Source organism: Capra hircus, chromosome 1 (assembly GCF_001704415.2).
Source record: "Capra hircus breed San Clemente chromosome 1, ASM170441v1, whole genome shotgun sequence".
NCBI lineage: Eukaryota > Metazoa > Chordata > Mammalia > Artiodactyla > Bovidae > Capra > Capra hircus.
The window spans coordinates 43,869,296-43,890,799 of NC_030808.1; the positions used below are offsets into that span (position 1 = coordinate 43,869,296).

The 21,504-nt window shown below is 41.7% G+C and overlaps 1 protein-coding gene across 1 annotated transcript in view; it reads left to right on the forward strand.

The window, feature by feature from the left end:
- The window catches only part of CMSS1 (cms1 ribosomal small subunit homolog (yeast)), a 397,827-nt gene continuing 387,638 nt past the window's right edge, over nt 11,316-21,504 (forward strand). Inside the window, exon 1 of the mRNA XM_018058548.1 lies at nt 11,316-11,534. Coding sequence (XP_017914037.1) covers nt 11,471-11,534 — 64 coding nt within the window. The 5' untranslated portion in view covers nt 11,316-11,470. The remainder of the gene's footprint in view (nt 11,535-21,504) is intronic.

A 21,504-nucleotide genomic window follows, 5' to 3' on the forward strand; every position in this document is an offset into this window, starting at 1 on the left:
TGTTTCTCATCTTGTTCATATCACTCAGCTGACACTGTCTAAACTTCATAACTGTTTATCCCCTAATGTGTTAATTAGCTGCTGAAACAGAGACCTAACATAATCCTAGCTTGAAAGTGAAAGCGTTAGTTGCTCAGTCCTGTCCAACTTTTTTGTGACCCCATGGATGATAGCCTGCCAGGCTCCTCTGTCCATGGAATTCTCCAGGTAAGAATCCTGGAGAGGGTTGCCATTCCCTGTTCAAGGGGATCTTTCCAACCCAGTGATCGAACCTGGGTCTCCTGCACTGCAGGCAGATTATTTACCGTCTGAGCCACTAGGGAAGCCCCCATCCTGGTTTACTGGGGGCAATTCTTTCTTTCTGACAGAGCAGCTGCAAGCGTAAGCAGGCTGGGGTTGCTGCGGCAGCCTCAGGGCCCCAGGCTCCTTCTGTCGCATTGCTCTTCCACCCCGAGGCCGTGGCCCTCATCTCCAGGGGCCAGGACAGCAAACCAGCAGCCCTGCTCCAGTCCGTGGGAAGAAGGACAAGTCAGGAAGGGGAGCGCATGCTTCCTTCCTAAAGAACTCAACTGAGGGGTTGCTGAAATCACCCACCCACATCCCATGCTCTGAATTTAGTCACATTGCCACAACCAGCTGCAAAGGAGTGTGGGAAATGGAGTATTTATTTAGGGCAACCACATGTCCAGCTAAGAATCACAGGTTCTGTTAATACAGAAGAAAGTAAAACAGATTTTGGGGGACAATTAGCTGTTGCATCTGTCACATCCATCTTAAAAGGAAAAACTGCCACAAATTTCTTTTCTCCCCATGCACCCTCCCCCGACACACACAAAACTAACCTGTAAGTACTAAATTCTGTCACCGTTTGCCATACCAGACACACAAATTTTGAAGGGAGATAGTGGTGGGTGGAGCTTCAGATGGGAAGCAGACCTGTTTCAAGAACCTAAGGGTCTTAGTAAGCATCACTGATAAGGAATGAATTCTTTCGTGATGACTTATCAAGCTCCGAATGATCATAACTTATCACGTAACATATTATAAAGGGATCATTCAATAAGCAACTATGGAGCACCAGTCTGTGGCTGGTTAACTTACTTGTTCAAACCCTTCAATCTGAAAGCCCAAGACAGCAGTTTCCATTTCCACGTGGCCCAAATGACTAAAGGCTCTTCCATAACATGGACCAGTTATCTCCTGTACACACAGTGCTGGTCACAAAAGTCAACAGAAGGATGGATACAGGAGACAGAGGCAGGAAGGAATAAATGGCTGGAATTCAGAATGCTGGACAAGCAGGGCAAAGCCATTATTACTGTGTCTACTGTATCCCTTTACGTTAAAACACAACACAGAGTAGCCCCTACTTTGCACCTGGTATTACCAGGCAATGTGAGGGGCACATAAGGAACAGAAAACATGACCATTCTTTTAAAAAGTACCATCTGTTTAGAGGGTATGAAGGTTTGTTAAACAAGTTGATTTCCAGGTGATCTGCAAACAAAGGCGGTATACAGCTCACTGGATGCACATGGGCCAGCGAAGTTCAGAAAAAGGAAGGCCATTCCATGCTGCTCTGTTCCTGGGAATGCTTCTCTGACCTGTCTGCTTCTCTGATTTACCCCTGGTGAGAGGTAAATCCTCTTCAGCCCTCAGGACACACACAAGTATCACCTCTCCTTCCGACCTTGCCTATACAATCTTCTGTCGCTTCACTTTTCCTGCTTGGTCACTGAACTGTCTGTCTCCCCTACTGAGAGAGTGTAAGCTTCTTGAGAGCAGGCACCTCATGGTTTCATCTTTGCATCCACAGCTCATCATAGAGTATTGGTCCAACACCAGCTTGGAGGAATAAAGAATCTCTCAGGGCTGCTGTGGGCGGTAGTGCTAAACTTGATGTGAGGTGTGACTGAATCCAGCTCGAAGACTATACAGAAGATTATATGTTCCAAGCTTATTTAGAAGCCTAATGTGAGATGAAATCTAATCTCAGGTAGTTTTATTTTTGAGAAGATGACTTTTAAAGAAATCATCTTTAATTTGATAGAATTTGGATGAATGGAGCATAGGGCATCCCAAGAAGAATAGCCTCTCTTCCTCTCATAGAAGAGGAAACTGGTATTGTGTGCGTGTGTGTGTGTGTGTGTGTGTGTGAGAGAGAGAGAGAGAGAAAGAGAGAGAGTCAGAAAGGGCAGGGGTGGGGTGGGGGAAACAGCAGAGATAAGGGAAATGGCCTGACTAATGGCACCCCACTCCAGTACTCCTGCCTGGAAAATCCCATGGATGGAGAAGCCTGGTAGGCTGCAGTCCATGGGGTCGCACAGAGTCGGACAAGACTGAAGAGACTTAGCAGCAGCAGCAGCAGCAGACCAGAAGTATTACTCAAAAACTAAAAGGAAATATTTAATAACCAAAGCAGAATCACATGATGCAGGGCTTTACATATAGGGAAGATACATTTATATTTTATCTAATATGCAATAAGACATTGCAGGTCCTTAAGCAGAAAAAATGGTATGAACATAAGCATTTTAGAAAAGTTACTTTGATAATTCTATGGAGAAGCCATGATACAGGTAACAAAACCACTGACTAGACCAGAATAGCTTTAATCCAGGAATGGGATGATGGGTTGATGGTTGAGGGAGCCTAACCAAGTCTCAAGAGTGAGAGTAAATGTCAGGTCAGTGTCAGGGTTTAAGGACTGCATAACCATGGAGCTACCTCAAGGGCTAGGAAGTGGAATGAAGAAGAACTGGAAACTGAAGAGACAGTTGATAGACTGAACTGAACCTGGGGACAATCCCAGAATGGCCTTATGAGGGCAATGGAAGTTTGACTCCGAGATGGTTTCCTCTCACTGATACACCTGGAAAATAGAGACGGTGCCCCTGATGGAAACAGGCAGTCTCGCAGGGGAGCCTGCTCCAGGCAGGGAAAGAAGAGATGCTTGGTTTATACATGGGCTTGTGGGATCTGTCTGTGTCCAGACGTGTATTTGCTGAGAAGATAAGGGGTGGAGCCATGAGGCTGGAGAGACACCTGGTGGCCTATGGTAATAAGAGGGAGAGAAAAGACTCACTCAAAATCAGTGGCACCATTTGCAGACAAAAATGACTGGACTGCTTTAAAATCTCCCTTACTCGTTGCAGGAATGTATTTGACAAATCCTTTCATCATAGACACAGCAAAGGGAAATGTCATCCCAACCCACATGGAATTACGATGAATTCCAAATACATACGGCCAACAAAGAGTGCAAATCAATCACGTTTTACTATGTTTCAGAAAAGTTTTTCTTTTTAATGGTTCTTGTGACTCTAAAAGTAAATATCATGTTCATTCCATATTACGAAAAAGAAAAATATCTATGGAATAGCCTTAGAGTTATCTTTCTTCTGGCAAAGGGTTACACAGGATTTCTGATGCTTTCATTTTCAAAACCAATACTTTGTATCAGGGTCAATTTTATTCTCAAGTAAGCTATTCTTTATGATATCAAATACCTGTTAATGACTTATTATTAGAAAATTATTTTTTGCTAATTTCTAGAGATAAGTGCACTGGAATTTTAAAAGTGGGGCACATTATCCCATTTTAACAAATTACTCAGAAGTTTCTTGTGTATGTTACTGAAACACAGAACCATCTAACTGAATTTTCCTTTGAGGCATCCAGAACCTTTTCAGAGGTTTTTTTCCTTTGCTATCTTAATGCAAGTAAAAATGGACTATTAGATTCAAAGGCACTTCTAAATTAAAGTTTATGATTCTTGTGGAGACCTACAATTTACATGCTTTGTTTAAAACCACCAAGATCTAAAAATTAATTCTTAATGAGCATGGCCAAGCCAGTTCTCATCTGATGAGTGAGTGGCTGGCAGCAACGTTCCCATCTGCTCTTATTTGTGCGTGACAAACACAATGGGGAAAGTTGATGGAATGCTTACTAGGCTCCAACTGCCTGCTAGTAAGAGCTGCCTTTCCTCACCAAGGACAATGATGGCTTTGTCATTTGTTCTGCCAAAATCAGAGTCACCAATACAGAACGCGTTAGGAGAGGGTTCTGGGGCCAGGGGCAGAGAACCAATCTCAGCTCCTCTACCAGCTGTGATATCTTGAGTCAATTATTTTAAGGTCTCTAAACTTCAGCTTTTGCACTTATAAAACAGTAGGTGGTAACAGTAACTATCTTCAACACTTGGGAGGCTGGATGAAGTTGTGGCCGGTATTACAGTCTGTTATGGAGGGGTAACGACTGCCACTATTTACTGAGCGACCACCAGGGATCAAAATGCTCTAAATGTCTTTATGTATTAACTTAGTTACTCCTTATAATGACTCTATTATTAGCTCCATATTACAGGGGAAGAAACTGAGGCAAGGTAACTTGTCCAAGATCTAATAAAAGGCAATGCCAAAATTGTAACCCATGCATCTGGCTCCACAGTCCACGCCCTGAGCTATTACACCATATTGCCTAAAGGCAGGACAGAAAAGTTCTCAGCTGCCTAAGAAGCAAACCCTGCCAGTGAGGGCTTAGAACATTAGCTTGCCCCCAGAGAGAGACCGATGACCTCAGTTATTTCTTAGTTATTGTCCTTACCAGAGACAACAGAGACAGCCAGCTACCCAAAGGCTATATATTGACAGATGTCATTGTGACATCCTTCTCCCTTAAGAGATACGAGGGCAGCTGGCTTTAAAAACTAAAGGGACTATCTCACACCTATTAGGATGGCTACTATGAAACAACACAAAACAATACCCAAAATAACAAGTGTTGGTGAGAATATGGAGAAATTGCAAGTCCTGTGCACTGCTGATGGGAAAGTAAAGTTAGGCAGCAGCTGTGGAAAACAGTACAGAGGACCCTTGAAAAATGAAAAACAGAATTACTGTGTGACCCAACATTTCCAGTTCTGAGTAGATACCCCAAAGATCTGAAAGCAGGGACGCAAAGAGTCATTTGGCACACTCCAATTCATAGCAACATTATTCACAATATCTAAAAGGTAAAAGCAACCTAAATGTTCTTTGAGGGATCAATGGACAAACAGAACGTGGTATACGCATATAATGGAATATTATTCAGGCTTTACATAAGAAGGAAATTCTGAGACATGTTACCTCATGGATGATCCTGGGGAGCATTATGGTAACAGAAATGAGCAAATAACAAAAGGACAAAAACAGTATGATTCCACTTATATGAGACACATAGAGAAGTCAAATCCAGAGACAGAGCAGAAGGGTGATTTTGTGCTTGAGGGAGAAAGGGATGAGGAAGTATTGCTTAGTGGGTGTAGAGTTTGTTTTGCAAGATGAAAGGAGTTCTGGACATGGATGGTGGTGATGGTTACACTGCAATGTGTATATATCAAATGCCACTGACCTGTACACTCAAAAGTAGTTAACATGGTAAATTTTATGTGATGTGCATTAATTGATAATAATAATCTTAAAAAAAAAAAACAACCTAAAGGGAAAACATCTGTTAATAGGACTAACCCATGATGTAGGAGGTCACTGAAAATGACCTCCAGCAGCCTCCTTTACCAAGTTCACCACAGTGCTCACCAAAAGGGTAAGGAATCTTAGCAGTAGCACAGTGGCGGTCCAGAAACCACAAGCAGAAGCCCTAGCCTCTCCCAGGGAAGTTCTGCAGACCACCACGGGGCTGGCGCCTACTGCATTTGCTCCACTTCAGTGCATGTGACCTTCTAGGGAGCTTAAGACCTGGCAGCCAGAGGCAGACAGTCCACTTTCACCCAATGACTCCAAAGGGCAAACCAGAATTGAGTTTCTTCTTGAAGCCTAAACATGTAGTCTCCACGTCAATTTTCTGGTTCCAAAGGTGAAGCTAAACATCATGTGTTTCTTCCAAATGAGGGGATCTCTAGGGCTCATACATATTCAACATATGCACTCTTTTTAACCATAAGTTTTACTTTAGCCACGTGACTTCGCCAGGCCCTGTGGGGAAAAAGGTGGAAAATTCATTGCAATTCTAAGTAGGGTACCCTGCAGGCCATAAGAGACTGGAAGCATGGTTTCTGCAATTTACAGGTTTCCTAAGGAACAAGGTCTCCCTCTTGCGGCCAGAGGAGAAACAACAGTTCCACAGACAGGTTTTTTTTTCTTACGTGAGAAAAGTAGGTCTGTAATTCACTTCTGAGGACAAGAGTGGGGATGGTTTGTTTCTGTTCCATGATGTCTGGGGCTATAGCTGGAGGGAAATCAACAACTGAGGCCTGTAATCATCTGAAAGCATCTTCATTTACAGGTCCGCCTGCTGATGCTGGCAGTCAGCAGGGACCTCAGCTGAGCTGTTTCTCAATAACATATGTCCTTTTCATGTGGTTTCTCTGTGTGGTTTTCTCACCGTACTACACCTGGATTCCAAGCACATACTCCAAGGGAGCCATGCGGAAATGAGCGGGAGTTTTAAGATCCAGCCTCAGAAGTCACAGAATATCTTTCCTACCATATTCTATCAGTTGTTTCGCTGTTGTTTAGTCACTAAATCATATCTGACTCTTTTGTGACCCCATGGACTGTAGCCCACCAGAGTCCTCTGTCCATGGAATTCTCCAAGCAAGAATACTGGAGTGGGTTGCCATTCCCTTTGCCAGGAGATCGTCCCAACCCAGGGATCGAACCCATGTCCCCTGCATTGACAGGTGGATTCTTTACCACTGAGCCACCTGAGAAGCCCAATGGAGGTGATGAATGCTTGTCCAGGTTCACAGAGAGGGAACCAGACTCCACTACTCAATGGAAAGCGCATCAAGGTCACATTGTAAGAAGAGTATGCGGGATGGGAAGCACTGGTGGCCATCTTTGTTAAATATAACTGGCAGTATGTCTTCCTAGATATTTAGTGTCTCATCTATAGTGGATCCTCACCAGTGGACCTGGACATGGGACACAAAGATGCACACACTTTTGCCCACTACCTGGTTCCCTGCACATGTCTCTTCCCAGATCTCCTTGCTATCGAACTTTAAACATTATATCTTCTAGGACCCTGGCCCACTCAGCCATACAGTTCACTATTGCTCAGGGAGGGCTCTATTTATCCTGAGCTCATGCTGTATCTCTCCCCATGCAAAGGAGACAGCTAAATGTCCACCTTGAAGTTCTGCCTACTAGAAGGACTCTCCTCACTACTGTTCTTCAGGACCCCTCCCTAGTGGGACTGCAGTGCAGTAGCAGTCCATTTTCAGCTCTAATAACATATCAGGCCTGAATCAGTTGTGAATATTTCCACCATTATCATCAACTGGTCACAGGGAATACCTCATGAAGCAACAGGCGTGAGTAAGGAATACAAGACACAGAGATCTTCGCCACCTGTTCATGTAAATTAAAACCTCTGGACTGCTTAGACATGATCCCATGTATAGCATTTCTGTTTTTCACTGGGTGCTATCTGTGTGCACCCAACCTTACAAAACCTAGGTCCAGAAGGACAGCTCTGGTAATATATTCATTTGATGCCCCACAATCAAATGCTTAGTTTCGGCTAGAACTCTGTATCATGTCAGTAACTGCTTTCTGAATAGTTGGCTGAGGAAGGCATCACTTCAGATCAGTCCAGTGGCTCAGTCCTATCCAACTCTTTGTGACCCCCTGGACTGCAGCACACCAGGCTTCCCTGTCTATCACCAACTCTCAGAGCTTACTCAAACTCATGTCCATTAAGTCAGTGATGCCATCCAACCATCTCATCCTCTGTCGTCCTTTTCTCCTCCCACCTTCAATCTTTCCCAGCATCAGGGTCTTTTCCAATGAGTCAGTTCTTTGAATTAGGTGACTAAAGTATTGGAGTTTCAGCTTCAGCATCAGTCTTTCCAATGAATATTCAGGACTGATTTCCTTTAGGATTGATTGGTTTGATCCCCTTGCAGTCCAAGGGACTCTCAGGAATCTTCAACACTACAGTTTAAAAGCATCAATTCTTTAGTGCTCAGCTTTCTTTATAGTCCAACTCTCACATCCAAACATGACTACTGGAAAAACTGAAGGCATGGCCATACTCTAAAACCCTAGGAGTGGTGCTGTGGCTCTTCTTTCAGGTCTTGCCAGTCTCTACATGGCATCATTAACTATCGTCCAGCACCACGGCATCTGCCACACCATTATGAACTAAGGATGAGAGCAGCATGTTCACAGCCTGGACCCACTGCTGACTTTTCTCTTCTTTTGCCCCTACTCAAAACTGGCAGCCTTTTGACTCCACTGATAAGTGAGTTAGAGCAGTATTTTCTAGTATGGCATAGGTTAGGTGTAAAATCTAAACAAATGCACCAAATGCTGTTTTCTATTTCTTGCATAGGTAGTAGGTGGTCAATAGAAGATGAATAACTTTTCCTAAATCAAATCCCTTACACAGTGGAAGTGACAAATAGATTCAAGGGATTAGATCTGATAGAATGCTTGATGAACTGTGGATGGAGGTTCGTGACATTGTACAGGAGGCAGTGATCAAGATCATCTCCAAGAAAAAAAAAATGCAAAAAGGCAAAATGGTTGTCTGAGAAGGCCTTACAAATAGCTGAGGGGAAAAAAAAAAGACTTGAAAGGCAAAAGAGGAAAGGAAAGACATAACCATTTGAATGCAGAGTTCCAAAGAAGAGCAGGGAGAGATAACAAAGCCTTCCTTAGTGGTCAGTGCAAAGAAATAGAAGAAAACAATAGATTGGGAAAGACCAGAGACCTCTTCAAGAAAATTAGATATACCAAGGGAACATTTCATGCAAACATGGGTTCAATAAAGGACAAAAATGGTATGGACCTAACAGAAGAAGAAGATATGAAGAAGAGATGGCAAGAATACACAGGAGAACTATACAAAAAAGGTCTTAATGACCCAGATAACCACGATGGTGTGTGATTACTCACCTAGAGCCAGACATCTTGGAATCTGTAGTCAAGTGGGCCTAAGAAGCATCACTATGAACAAAGCTAATGGAGGTGATGGAATTCCAGTTGAGCTATTTCAAATCCTGAAAGATGATGCTGTGAAAGTGCTGCACTCAATATGTCAGCAAATTTGGAAAACTCAGCAGTGGCTACAGGACTGGAAAAGTTCAGTTTTCATTCCAACCCCAAAGAAAGGAAATGCCAAAGAATGTTCAAACTACCGCACAGTTGCACTCATCTCACATGCTAGTAAAGTAATGCTCAAAATTCTCCAAGCCAGGCTTCAGCAGTACGTGAACCGTGAACTTCCAGATATTCAAGCTGGTTTTAGAAATGGCAGAGGAACCAGAGATCAAATTGCCAACACCCGTTGGATCATCGAAAAAGCAAGGGAGTTCCAGAAAAACATCTATTTCTGCTTTATTGACTATGCCAAAGCCTTTGACTGTGTAGATCACAACAAACTGTGGAAAATTCTTCAAGAGATGGGAATACCAGACCACCTGACCTGCCTCCTGAGAAATGTATATGAAGGTCAAGAAAAACAGTTAGAACTGGACATGGAAAAATAGACTGGTTCCAAATTGGGAAAGGAGTAAGGTCAAGGCTGTATATTGTCACCCCGCTTATTTAACTTATATGCAGAGTACATCATGAGAAATGCCAGGCTGGATGAAGCACAAGCTGGAATCAAGACTGCCCAGAGAAATATCAATAACCCAGATGTGAAGATGATACCACCCTTATGGCAGAAAGTGAAGAACTACAGAGCCTCTTGATGAAAGTGAAAGAGGAGAGTGGAAAAGTTGGCTTAAAATTCAACATTTAGAAAACTAAGATCATGGCATCCAGTCCCACACTTCATGGCAAATAGATGAGGTAACAATGGAAACAAGGAGAGACTTTATTTTCTTGGGTCCAAAATCACTACAGATGGTGACTTCAGCCATGAAATTAAAAGATGCTTGCTCCTTGGAAGAAAAGCTATGTCCAACCTAGACAGCATGTTAAAATGCAGAGACATTACTTTGCCAACAAAGTTCTGTCTAGTCAAAGCTATGGTTTTTCCAGTAGTCATGTATGCACGTGAGAGTTGTACCATAAGAAAGCCAAATAATTGATGCTTTTAAAGTGTCGTGTTGGAGAAGACTCTTGAGAGTCCCTTGGACAGCAAGAAGATCCAACCAGTCCATCCTAAAGGAAATCAGTCCTGAATATTCATTGGAAAGACTGATGCTGAAGCTGAAGCTCCAATACTTTGGCCACCTGATTCAAAGAACTGACTCATTGGAAAAGACCCTGATGCTGGATGGGAAAGACTGAAAGCAGGAGGAGAAGGGGATGTCAGAGGATGAAAGAGTTGGATGGCATCACCAGCTCTAAGGACATGAGTTTGAGTAAGCTCTGGGAGTTGGTGCCGGACAGGGAAGCCTGCCCTGCTGCAGTCCATGAGGCCACAAAGAGTCGGACACGACTGAGTGACTGAACTGATTCTGATTCATCCTCATCAGATTGAGAGTCCCGGTCCTTTCTGAGAATGCATTCCCATCATTAGCTTAGACCTTTACTCTTACATGCAGTAGCTTCCCTCTCAAGTTGGTGAAATCTGGAAGGCCGGATCATATCCTACTTATTTTTAAACCAGTATTCAAAACATAGTGCCAGGCACACGGCGTGTATTTAATGCATTTTGTATGATTTTCACCTCAGTGTCTGTCCTGAAAAGTATCATCCACACTTACTTTCCAGCTGACCCCAGCACAAGGTGCCAAGCGGCCATCTCTGCCACTCCAGGACATGAGACCAGCATTGTAGGTCTCTTACCTAAACTTGGGCAGCGACTGGCTCCTTTCTTCTTCCCTTGTTTCACAAAACCGAAGGGGATCTGAAACCCTGATTTCTCGGGTCTGTCCGTGGGCAATCCTTTTTGGACCAGTCAACATTTTCTTCCCTCATATCGTATATATATATTTTTAAAAAGCAATACTCTCATCTACCACAAAGGTCCAAAATTTATGGTCATGACTTGTGCACGTTTTTTAAAAAAGCAAACAGTGCAAAATACTGACGCCCAAACTGTAACATACAGACGAAAACACATCCACGTGCTACGGTTTTCTCCCGCGAGCCAAAGCCTTTGAAACTGAATGGAGAAAAACTGTCTTAGCATTCTGTCTCGCACTTTCGACATATCTATTCGGCAAAAATAAAACCTAAACAAAAAGTTTTAAAATAAGCATTTAAAAAGTTGATACACTTTTATTCGTGTCTTCTCTTCTTTTGGCTTTTGTAGGGGTTTATTTTAAGTCTTCAAACTGACGCTGCTCGTCCACACCGGTGTAGAAACTGCGACGAGTTGGACACGGCTGCCGGGGAGGCGGGGCCGATGTTATGATGTCATCGCCACGGGGCGGAGGCGACAGTGTCTGAGTAGGGGCTCCGCGTGCTGCAACGCCCGCTACCCGGCTCTGAGGCAGCGCGAATCCCGGCTAGCGCCTGCTTTTCCCCGGTGTTCCGCCCCGGCCGAGTCCCGCGTGGAGATGGCAGACGACCTTGGAGACGAGTGGTGGGAGAACCAGCCGGCAGGAGCAGCCAGCAGCCCAGGTACCCACTCTGCCCGCGCTCCTGCGGGGCCTCCCGCACCCCCAGCCCTTCCGTGAGCCTCAGCCCGGGCCCGCGCAGCAGCTGGCGGTGGCCGCGGTCTGTCGCGCGGTGGTGCGCGCCTCTGTGGAAGCGCGCTAGCGCTGCGGAGCAAGTGGGGCAAGAGATCTACTAACACGTGAAACAGACAAGTGTGACAGTAACTCAGATCTGCCCTCTAGCCAGGAGGAATCCCTTCCCGAGCTGGTTTCTGTTCTTCCTTATTTCTTAATGGATAAGACAGTTTATGCGGAGACTGGGAGTTTGAGCTAGCGATTAAGGGTTAACTCCTGGATTAGATTCAGACTGCTTCTGTTCAGCTCGCTCCTACAGCCCTTTAATAGTTTCGCCTCCTCTTCCTCATCCGTAAAATAAGGATAATGATGCCAGTTTCCTAAGATTGTCGTGAAGATTAAATGAAGATAACGCAAATGTTGCCCTTGAGCATAGTGCCTGGTACATAACATGTGCGCAGTAAATATAAGCTTTAGTTTTTCTTGCTGTCATTATTATCATCATCATCATGTAATTTGGACTTTTAGAACCTGAGACTTGGAGATTCGCTTGGACTCACGCGTTTGACAGCTAAGGAACATGAGACCTAAAGCTATCAAAAAACATGACAAGTTCACAAAGCTGGTTGGTGTCAGAAACAAGACTAGAATTCAGTTAACACACTTCGGACAGTGTTTATTACGTTGTGTGTACCCACTGCCAGTGCAGTGAACATTTTATCCTTGAGTAGATAGCATTAAATAAAACACTAAGTAACTCCTAACCACAGGCTGGCCTTGAATTTTTCAAGTCCCTGGCTTAATATACAATTAAAAAAAAAATCATTCTTCAAGGTCTGCCTCTCCTCTTTACTAGATTCTAAGATGTTTTGAAGAAAAAGCCAAAGCCTGATTCATGTCTGTAGAGTCCACAGGGCCTTGCACATAATTGACAGTTAATACATATTTGCTACAAACACTAATGTTGAAATATCAGTTGAGAAACAGCCATTAAAAACAACAGAATTCTATTTACTACAGCATTGTTTCCAGAAGGACAGGCTTTAGGTACAACCTGAGCAGATGGCATTTTTACAAAGGTTGACAATATAATACTTCCTTGATTAAACTTCTTGACCCTTTTTGTCGCTTTGTTTTTAGCAGATGTATGTGCTTGAAGGCACAAATACCATTTTTTGTGGGTTGTGGTATTTCACATTTAATAACCCCTGCCTCTCATAACTGAGGTGTTAAAAACTATATTTCATGGCACGATTCAAGGATAAAGGCTAATTAAGAAGTAAACACTTTTTGAGTGGTAAAGGGGAATCTTAATTCTTGGTTCTAGTCTTTTCTCTTGCCCATTGCCAGCTATATGTCTCTGAAGTTAGTCACCCTTTGAAAAGAAGGAAATTAACATGTATTGAGTATCGATCTACTGTATGCCAGATGTTCTCATAAATATGAATTCATTTAATCTTCATAACATGCTTAAAAAGTAAGCATTTTAATTTAATATTCATAACATGCCTAAAAGGTAAGTGTTACCTTTATGTTTAAATGACAGACAAGGGAGAGATCTGGCAAGAGGTTAGTCAAGAGCACCTGACTTTTAAGATCACACTTTTCCCACATTACTGTGTGGCTTCTCTGGTCCTCAGGGTCACAATCTGTAAAGTGAGGGATCCTTAGAGATCGCCTCTTTAAGGGTTTTACCAACAAAGAGTTTTAAACTTTGAACCTAGATAGGACTGTGAAGTGCTACAGCCTCTCTCATCTAAGTTGCCAGGATTCCCATCAAGGTATGTTGGAGTCTCCAGGATCACCCTACTTTTTAGGTTCTTTCTAACTGTAAGTCTGGGCTTTGAAAATTGCCAACATTAAATTTATCAGAGGCCTTTGCTTTGTTACCTGCTTTGAAGATAAGTAAGTGTATGTGCTTCCTTGAGATCTGCTTGGTTGATTAGTTACTGGTGATTTGTCTCACTAATCTGAATAATGTTTCTGATTCAGAAGAAATCACAGTTGCACCAATCCAAGTTTCCTAATCCTACCAGTGTTAATAGAGAAACATCAGTCTGAAATGTGTGAATTATATTTTGTTTTGAAAGTTAAAAGAGAAATAGTGCCTTAAGTCACAGAAAGAGAAGATAGTTGTAAAATGCCTTTATTCCTGTATGTGTTGCACTGTGTGTGTACGCTCAGTCGTGTCCAGCTCTTTAGAACTTCATGGACTGTAGCCCACCAGGCTCCTCTGTCCATGGAATTTTCCAGCCAAGAATACTGGAGCAGGTTGTCCTTTCCTACTCCAGGGAATCTCCCCAACCCAGAAATCGAACACGCGTCTCCTGCATTGGCAGGCGGGTTCTTTTTAAAACTGATATGTTATGCTACTTGCCTATAAAAGTAAACATCTTTCCTTGAAAATCCCCTGTTCCCAGTTCATGCTTATGGTGGCAAGGTGATAGAACATTTAGTCATTGATTCCAAAGTCTACATTTATCTACCACAAAAGCCTAACATTCGTGGTTATGAATTCTTATGTACATTTTCTAAGAGGAAGCTATATATACACATGGATGCCCAAATCCTGACACATACTGCATATAATACTCATCCAGCTATCTGTTGTCAAGTAAATGAACTGTTTTTGTTGTTTTCATGACTTCTTGGATGTGCTTTGTAATTCAGAGTTCATTACTAAAGGTCTTGATCTACATATGACCTTTTTTTGCATACATCTTTTAGCTTTTCATGGAGAAAGCAATGGCACCCTACTCCAATACTCTTGCCTGGAAAATCCCATGGACGGAGGAGCCTGGTAGGCTGCAGTCCATGGGGTCATGAAGAGTTGGACACGACTGAGCGACTTCCCCTTTCACTTTTCACTTTCATACATTGGAGAAGGAAATGACAGCCCACTCCAGTATTCTTGCCTGGAGAATCCCAAGGACGGAGGAGCCTGGTAGGCTGCCGTCTATGGGGTCGCACAGAGTCGGACACGACTGAAGTGACTTAGCAGCAGCAGCAGTTTGTCTTTTCATAACCTGTTGTTTTTCTAGAGTCATTCCTTTTTTTTTTGCACTTAACTTTATTGTGCTTCACAGATACTACATTTTTTTTTTTAAACAATTGAAGGTTTGCATTGACCCTGTGTTGGTTAGCCTTTTTTGGCAATAAATTATTTTTTACTTAAGGTATGTACTCTTTTTATATGTAATGCTATTGCACACTTAAAGGAGTACAGAATAGTGAAATGTAACTTTTATACACACTGGGAAACCAAAAAATTCATGTGACTTTCTTTATTGTGATACTCACTTTATTGTGGTGGCCTGGAACTCAACTGAAACTCCAAGGTATGCCTGTGCTAGGATCCTGAATCGTACTGGAGGCCAACATGGGACCTGGCACTTGGTAGATGTTTACTAGATATTAGCTGAATGAGTGAATGCATGCTACAGGACTTTTGGTGATAATGTACACAAGTAGACATACAACTTCTCATCCAGTCTAGACACCTTTTGAGAGTGGAAAGCCGTGCTCTTAGAATTTTGCTGGGACTGTCTACTTGAGATGTCTGTTGGCATCATCATTGGTGGGGATTGGAGTCATGGCCCAGGACAAGGCAACTGAGAGTTGCCTCTGCTGAGGTGTGTGCTGCCCAATCTGCCTCAGGCAACAGAACCTAGGAATCCTCTAGTGATTTCTAATATTTCATTTCACTTCATTTCACTTATTTCCTTATTCTCTGCTTTATTCCTTGCCTACCTTAAGAAATTATTGACTTGCATGCTGTAGTCCCTGGGGTTGCAAAGAGTGGGACATGACTTAGTGACTAAACAACTACACGTAATACTACATAACACATAATTACTGCAATACATACAGTAAACAGTACATGCATTAGAATCATGATTCCAAAACATTAGTGCTAAAGTGACCAGGTGCAGTTCACCAAACTGGGCACTTTCTCAGTGTGAAGCTGAATGTTACTCACATTACAGTTTTTGTGACTTACGGAGCAGAGCAGAGAATTCTTGCTGTTGGAAGCAGTCAGTCATTCACAAACTGAAGAGAACACTGATTGTTTTCCCTTTTTATTCCAATAATATGCTCACTAAATTATCAAGTCAAGAGTCCAGTAGACAGCTGGGTTTATGAGTCTGCAGCTCCAGGGTTGCATCTGGAGAAATGGATTTAGGAATGACTGGCACATGTATAACTTACTTTTAAAAAGAATATTTTTAGCAAACTGCAGGACTCTTCGCTTCCACTTCTTTTGAAGCGGGTTTTTCATATGTTTCCCTGGCTTATTCTAAACCTTTGATGACTGCAAGGAGATCCAACCAGTCCATTCTGAAGGAGATCAGCCCTGGGATTTCTTTGGAAGGAATGATGCTAAAGCTGAAACTCCAGTACTTTGGCCACCTCCTGCGAAGAGTTGACTCATTGGAAAAGACTTTGATGCTGGGAGGGATTGGGGGCAGGAGGAGAAGGGGACGACAGAGGATGAGATGGCTGGATGGCATCACCAACTCTATGGACGTGAGTCTGAGTGAACTCCAGGAGTTGGTGATGGACAGGGAGGCCTGGCGTGCTGCGATTCATGGGGTTGCAAAGAGTCGGACACGACTGAGCGACTGAACTGAACTGAACTGATGCCATCTCTTACTCAGCATCTAACTAGAAAACTGAAGTATGAAGACATTTCTGTGTACAGTGCAGGGAGATCACAGGTGACAATACTGATTTGCACTTGTTGAGTGGTGACTCTTTGCCAGATACAGTTTTGATTGCATTCCATGTACTGGCTCATTTAATCTTCACAGATTATTCTATAACCATGATATAGTTACTATTATCTCCTTTTTTTTTTTAAGGAGGAAATTGAGGTAGTTAAGTGATTTGCCCACTGTTATTCAGTTGGTAAGTGGAGAGGCAGAGATTCATAGACAGGCAGTCAGGAAGCCAGTCTGTGCACTTAAATTTCTCAAAGTTATTTAATTATCAATGCTAACAATTTCATCTCTAAAATAATAGTTTATAAACCTTTTGTTTATATAAGTCGTTGTTGTCAAACTGTCTGTTAAATTGTCTCCCAAAGTGTACTGTTCTAAAGAACACTGACTATTGTGAGATGCAATCAGGTTGCACCATTGGACTTTTTGGAACAGTCTCTTCTCAGACACTCATACTTGGCCCTAGAACACGAGGCTCATATACCTGGCTGTCTTCTTGAAGTCTTTACTTATTTGATGAAAATGTTAAATATAAATGAGACTCAACTCCTGAATTTTTCCCCAAATCTGCTTTTTCTCCAGACTTCCCTATCTCAGTAAATTCAATCACCAATTAACCAATTTCACAAATTTATTCATTTACTTTTCTCACCTGTTACATCTGATCTATCCAGTCTTGTCTCTGTCGCCAAAACACATCCTGAATTTATCTTTCCTTTTATTATTATTTTTTTGCTTGTTTGTTTACATCATCTGAATATGTGCTGTCGTCCTCCCTTGCCTAAACAGGACTCCCAGTTTCCATCTTGTCCCTCTATTCTTCACTCAGCAGCTGTAGTGATCAATCTCATCACATTCCTGCTTAAACCTGTCAGTGGCTTCCCCCCTGGATTACTTACCATGGTTGCTATCTGCTGGAACCTACTTACTCTCCTGTAGATTATGCTGTACCAGCCACACCAGCCTTCTTAATGTGCTGCAACTGACCAAGCTCATTCTGTCTTATCCATTTGCAGTAGCTAATGAATTTTGAATGGTTGGCCTTTTCTTGACATTAAGACCTAAGTTCAAACATACTAAATAGGAAGCCCTTCCTGTTCAGTCAGTCTAGAGTAGCTATCCACTTACATTATCATGTTATAGTAATTCTCATCAGAGCATTGGTCACCAGCTATTATTTTCCTTATTAAATTATTGCAGTCTTCCCACACTAGTACATAAGTACCATGTGAGCAGAGATTTGTTTATCTTGTTCTTTGCTGTAACCTCAGGGCTACTTAGAAGACACTCATTAAGAATTTGTTCATTAAGAAATTAACTGTTAGTATTTCCCAGCCACATCTTGGAGACGTTAACATAGGATTTCTACATCTGAAGAAACTTGGTCCACTGGAAGTGTTGTTAACATCTTGCTCAGGCTTTTGTTAAACTTGGCAGATGTTGCTTTTCTCTTTCTGAAAATGTATTAGAAGTCCGTGTTTTACAACTGTGTCTACTACTGTTTCATTCTAACCACATTTGGGTTTAGTTTTTAACTTATGTTTTGAAATTCTGTATTTGAAAGGACAGAAGACTTTTGCTTTGTAAATGAGCTGGTAATTCCCAGTGATGATGGCTTTTATCACCTGAAATCTTTGTGATTGTTCATTTTGTTTGAAATTGCTGAAGTAAGCATTATAAATATTTTTGTTGTAATATTACTTAAAAATATTGTAATGTTGTAATATTACTTAAAAAATCACATTGCTTTATGCTAAGTTCCTTCTGGAAGTAGTGAAGTTGGTGCACACCTTGGATTTTTTAAGCATAAATAGCTTAAGTTTTTGTGTTTTTTTGCTTTTTTAACATCAAAGTTAGGCCTTATAGCATTAATTTTACCTATAGGCATCCAGGCATGGTAGATGTTGTAAAGCATTGTCTCTGCATATAAAATTCAGACTTGGACTATTTACAGTTGATGTTGATAACATACATCAGAGGATCAATTTCAGAGCACATTGTTTTCAAAATCATTTATTGAGCCCTCATGCTTGGCCCTCTTTTAGAAATTGCAATGGAGTTAGAGGAAAAAACATAATCTGTTTACCTTATGAGATTTACACATTGATATGGTTCAATCAAAATGCAGGTAATATTATTTTAAGACAGATGTTTAAGGGCAGAAAACAGGGGTCGGATAAATTTTAAAAAGAAAGAGGAGAGAGCATACAACATTTTTGTTCTGTACTTGAAGATTGTAACTAATGGACCAAGTTTTACTTTACTTACACAATTTCTATGATTCTTGTAAATGATTGAACAAGCGGTATGTGTAGGTATGCATGCATGCTCAGTCATGTCTGACTGAGACCCCATGGACTGTAGCTCACCAGGCTCTTCTGTCCGTGGAATTTTCCAGGCAAGGATACCAGAGTGGGTTGCCATTCCCTTCTCCAGGGGATCTTCCCGACCCAGGATCAAACCCATGCCTCTTGCATCTCCTGAATTGGCAGGTGAATTCTTTACCACTGCTCCATCTGGGAATCCCTAAAGAAGTGGTTCTTGACAACAATTATGAATGTTTAAAGGTGCTGATTTACACATCTTTCTCTAAATAACATAGTAGTTCTGCTGTCTTAGAAAATACCAGAAATTTAGAAGGCCTAGAAATAGTTTATTTCCCCACTCAGATTCAGCAATAGCACATTACGTTATTTTGTGATATAAATCCTTTGACCTGTTCTTATCTGATGTTCTTTAATTGAACACTTTAGTGCATATGTAGAAGTATACATTTTACAAAAGAGATCACAAGCAAGCTTGAAATGTAGTTTTTTCATTTTCATCAGGTTTTATGGAATTTTTAATCACATTCTTAAATTGCTAACATTGCTTTTACCAATTAGTTGATTAAGCTCTTCTTAAGTTGTTGAGTTCCTTATTAATCTAGATCACACTAGAACAGCAGTAAGGAAACTTCTTTTGTAAAAGGCCAGATAGTAAATAGTTTAAGCTGTGTTTGGCCAGTCAGTGTCACAGCTACTCAACTCTGCTATTGTAGTGTAAAAATGATCATATAATACACATGTAAACAAATGAACATGGCTGTGTTCCAATAGAATGTTATCCATAGACAACAAAATCTGAATTTCATGTAATTTTCACATCTCACAAAATATTCTTCTTGATGTTTTTTCCTATTTAAAAATATAAAAACTATTCTTAACTTGCAGAACATACAGAAAGACAGTGGGCTGAATTTGGCCTGTGGGCTGCAGATCCCTGCCTCAGACTCAGTGTTAGACCCCCAGTGTTATGACACATATCATGAAACACGTCCCAAAGAGAATTCCACATCACATCAGATCCTGCATTACTTAGCCCATAATTGCCAGTCATGTATTAGATCAGTCATTTTCCTGTTAAAATCAGACACTTGATTCTAAAAAGTTACAAGATCAGTTCAGAAATCATTGAAGTTAAATGAAGAGCCGAGGAAAGACTCCACCATACAAACATCAGGTTATTAAACTTTTTTTTCACAATTTGAATGTATCTTTGTTCACTTGTATTTTTATCTGTTTTCAAAAATTTTAACCTAATAAAAGCACTCTAAAATTATTAGGATAGCTTCTTTTATTTTTATTTTCAGAAGGAGCATATTTCTGCAGAAACAGGATTATGCTCAGGAGGCAGAATTCTTTATATTTTGGTTGTGTTACAGGTCAAACACCATTTTGTTGAATTTACCCTGGTTGTAAGTTGTTCATGCATTTTTACCGTATTACATATTGCTTTAAAATAAGAAGTATAGTTTTTGGCTGGTAATCCTTTTGTTAGAATAGATTTTGTTATTTTAAAGACCTGTCTAAATAATATTCAGTTCAGTTCAGTCACTCAGTCATGTCCAACTCTTTTCAACCCCATGGACTGCAGCACGCCAGGCTTCCCAGTCCATCACCAACTTCCGGAGCTTGCTCAAACTCATGTCCATCGAGTCAGTAATGCCATCCAACCATCTCGTCCTCTCTTGGCCCCTTCTCCTGCCTTCAGTCTCCTATAGTATCAGGATCTTTTCCAGTGAATCAGTTCTTCGCATCAGTGGTCAAAGTATTGGAGCTTTAGTTTTGGCATCAGTCCTTGCAGTGAATATTCAGGACTGATTCCCTTTAGGATTGACTGGTTTGATCTCCTTGAAGTCCAAGGGACTCTCAAGAGTCTTTTCCAACACCACAGCTCGAAAGGACCAATTCTTTGGCTCTCAGCCTTTGTTATGGTACAACTCTCACATCCATACATGACTACTGGAAAAACCACAACTTTGACTGTACAGACCTTTGTTGGCAAAGTAATGTCTCTGCTTTTTAATTTGCTGCCTAGGTTTGTTACAGCTTTTCTTCTAGGGAGCAAGTATCTTTTAATTTCATGGCTGCAGTAACTGTCCGCAGTGATTTTGGAGCCCAAGAAAATAAAATCCATTTAAAGATGGATTTCTGCTGCTTGCTTGCTCATCTTCAAGGTAAAATATTCCCAGGATGTTGTGTTTTTCTGTGAGTACTGTTGGTGCTTGTTTTCCCTGTTTTGTTTCATGCTTCCTTCCAGTCTGTTTGGGTTCCACCCTACGAGGTTCAGTGTTTCCTCTTTGTATTAGCATAATTATCAGTGTTGAATGTTATGCAGTATAAGCGCTTTTCCTGACCCTGTCATGTACCATTGCTATCTCTTAGTACATTTTCTCACTTAATTCTTAACTGAATGGCTTTTCTGTCCCTCATTCACTCATTCTCTGTTTGCTGAATATTACCTGCTAATATCAGACACGGTCATAAGCACCCTCCACTTTTTCCCACTTCACCATCTACCTGTTACTGCCCTGTACTTCCTTCTGAACTGTCATGTCAGTGGGTTATCATCTTTTGTAATCCATTCCTTCCATTGTTCTCTTACTGCTTTCCTTTAGCTTAGACTTTTCCACTTGGTGTTTTTAATCCAGTTAACCCCCTACCTTCCCCTTATCCACTTGCCTGCTGACTGCTGCACGTCATCCCTCTTTTTGACTTGCATAGCTCAGTGCTGCCCAGGCTTTCAGCCCCATCTCCAATTCCCTGAAATTGAAGTGGGCCCCAGGGGCATTTGTATAGTGACATCAGTGCACTGGAGTGGGCTTGGCTGTATGAATGTGGAAATGGCAGTTCCTTTGCTCCTGCTCTGCTGACTGCA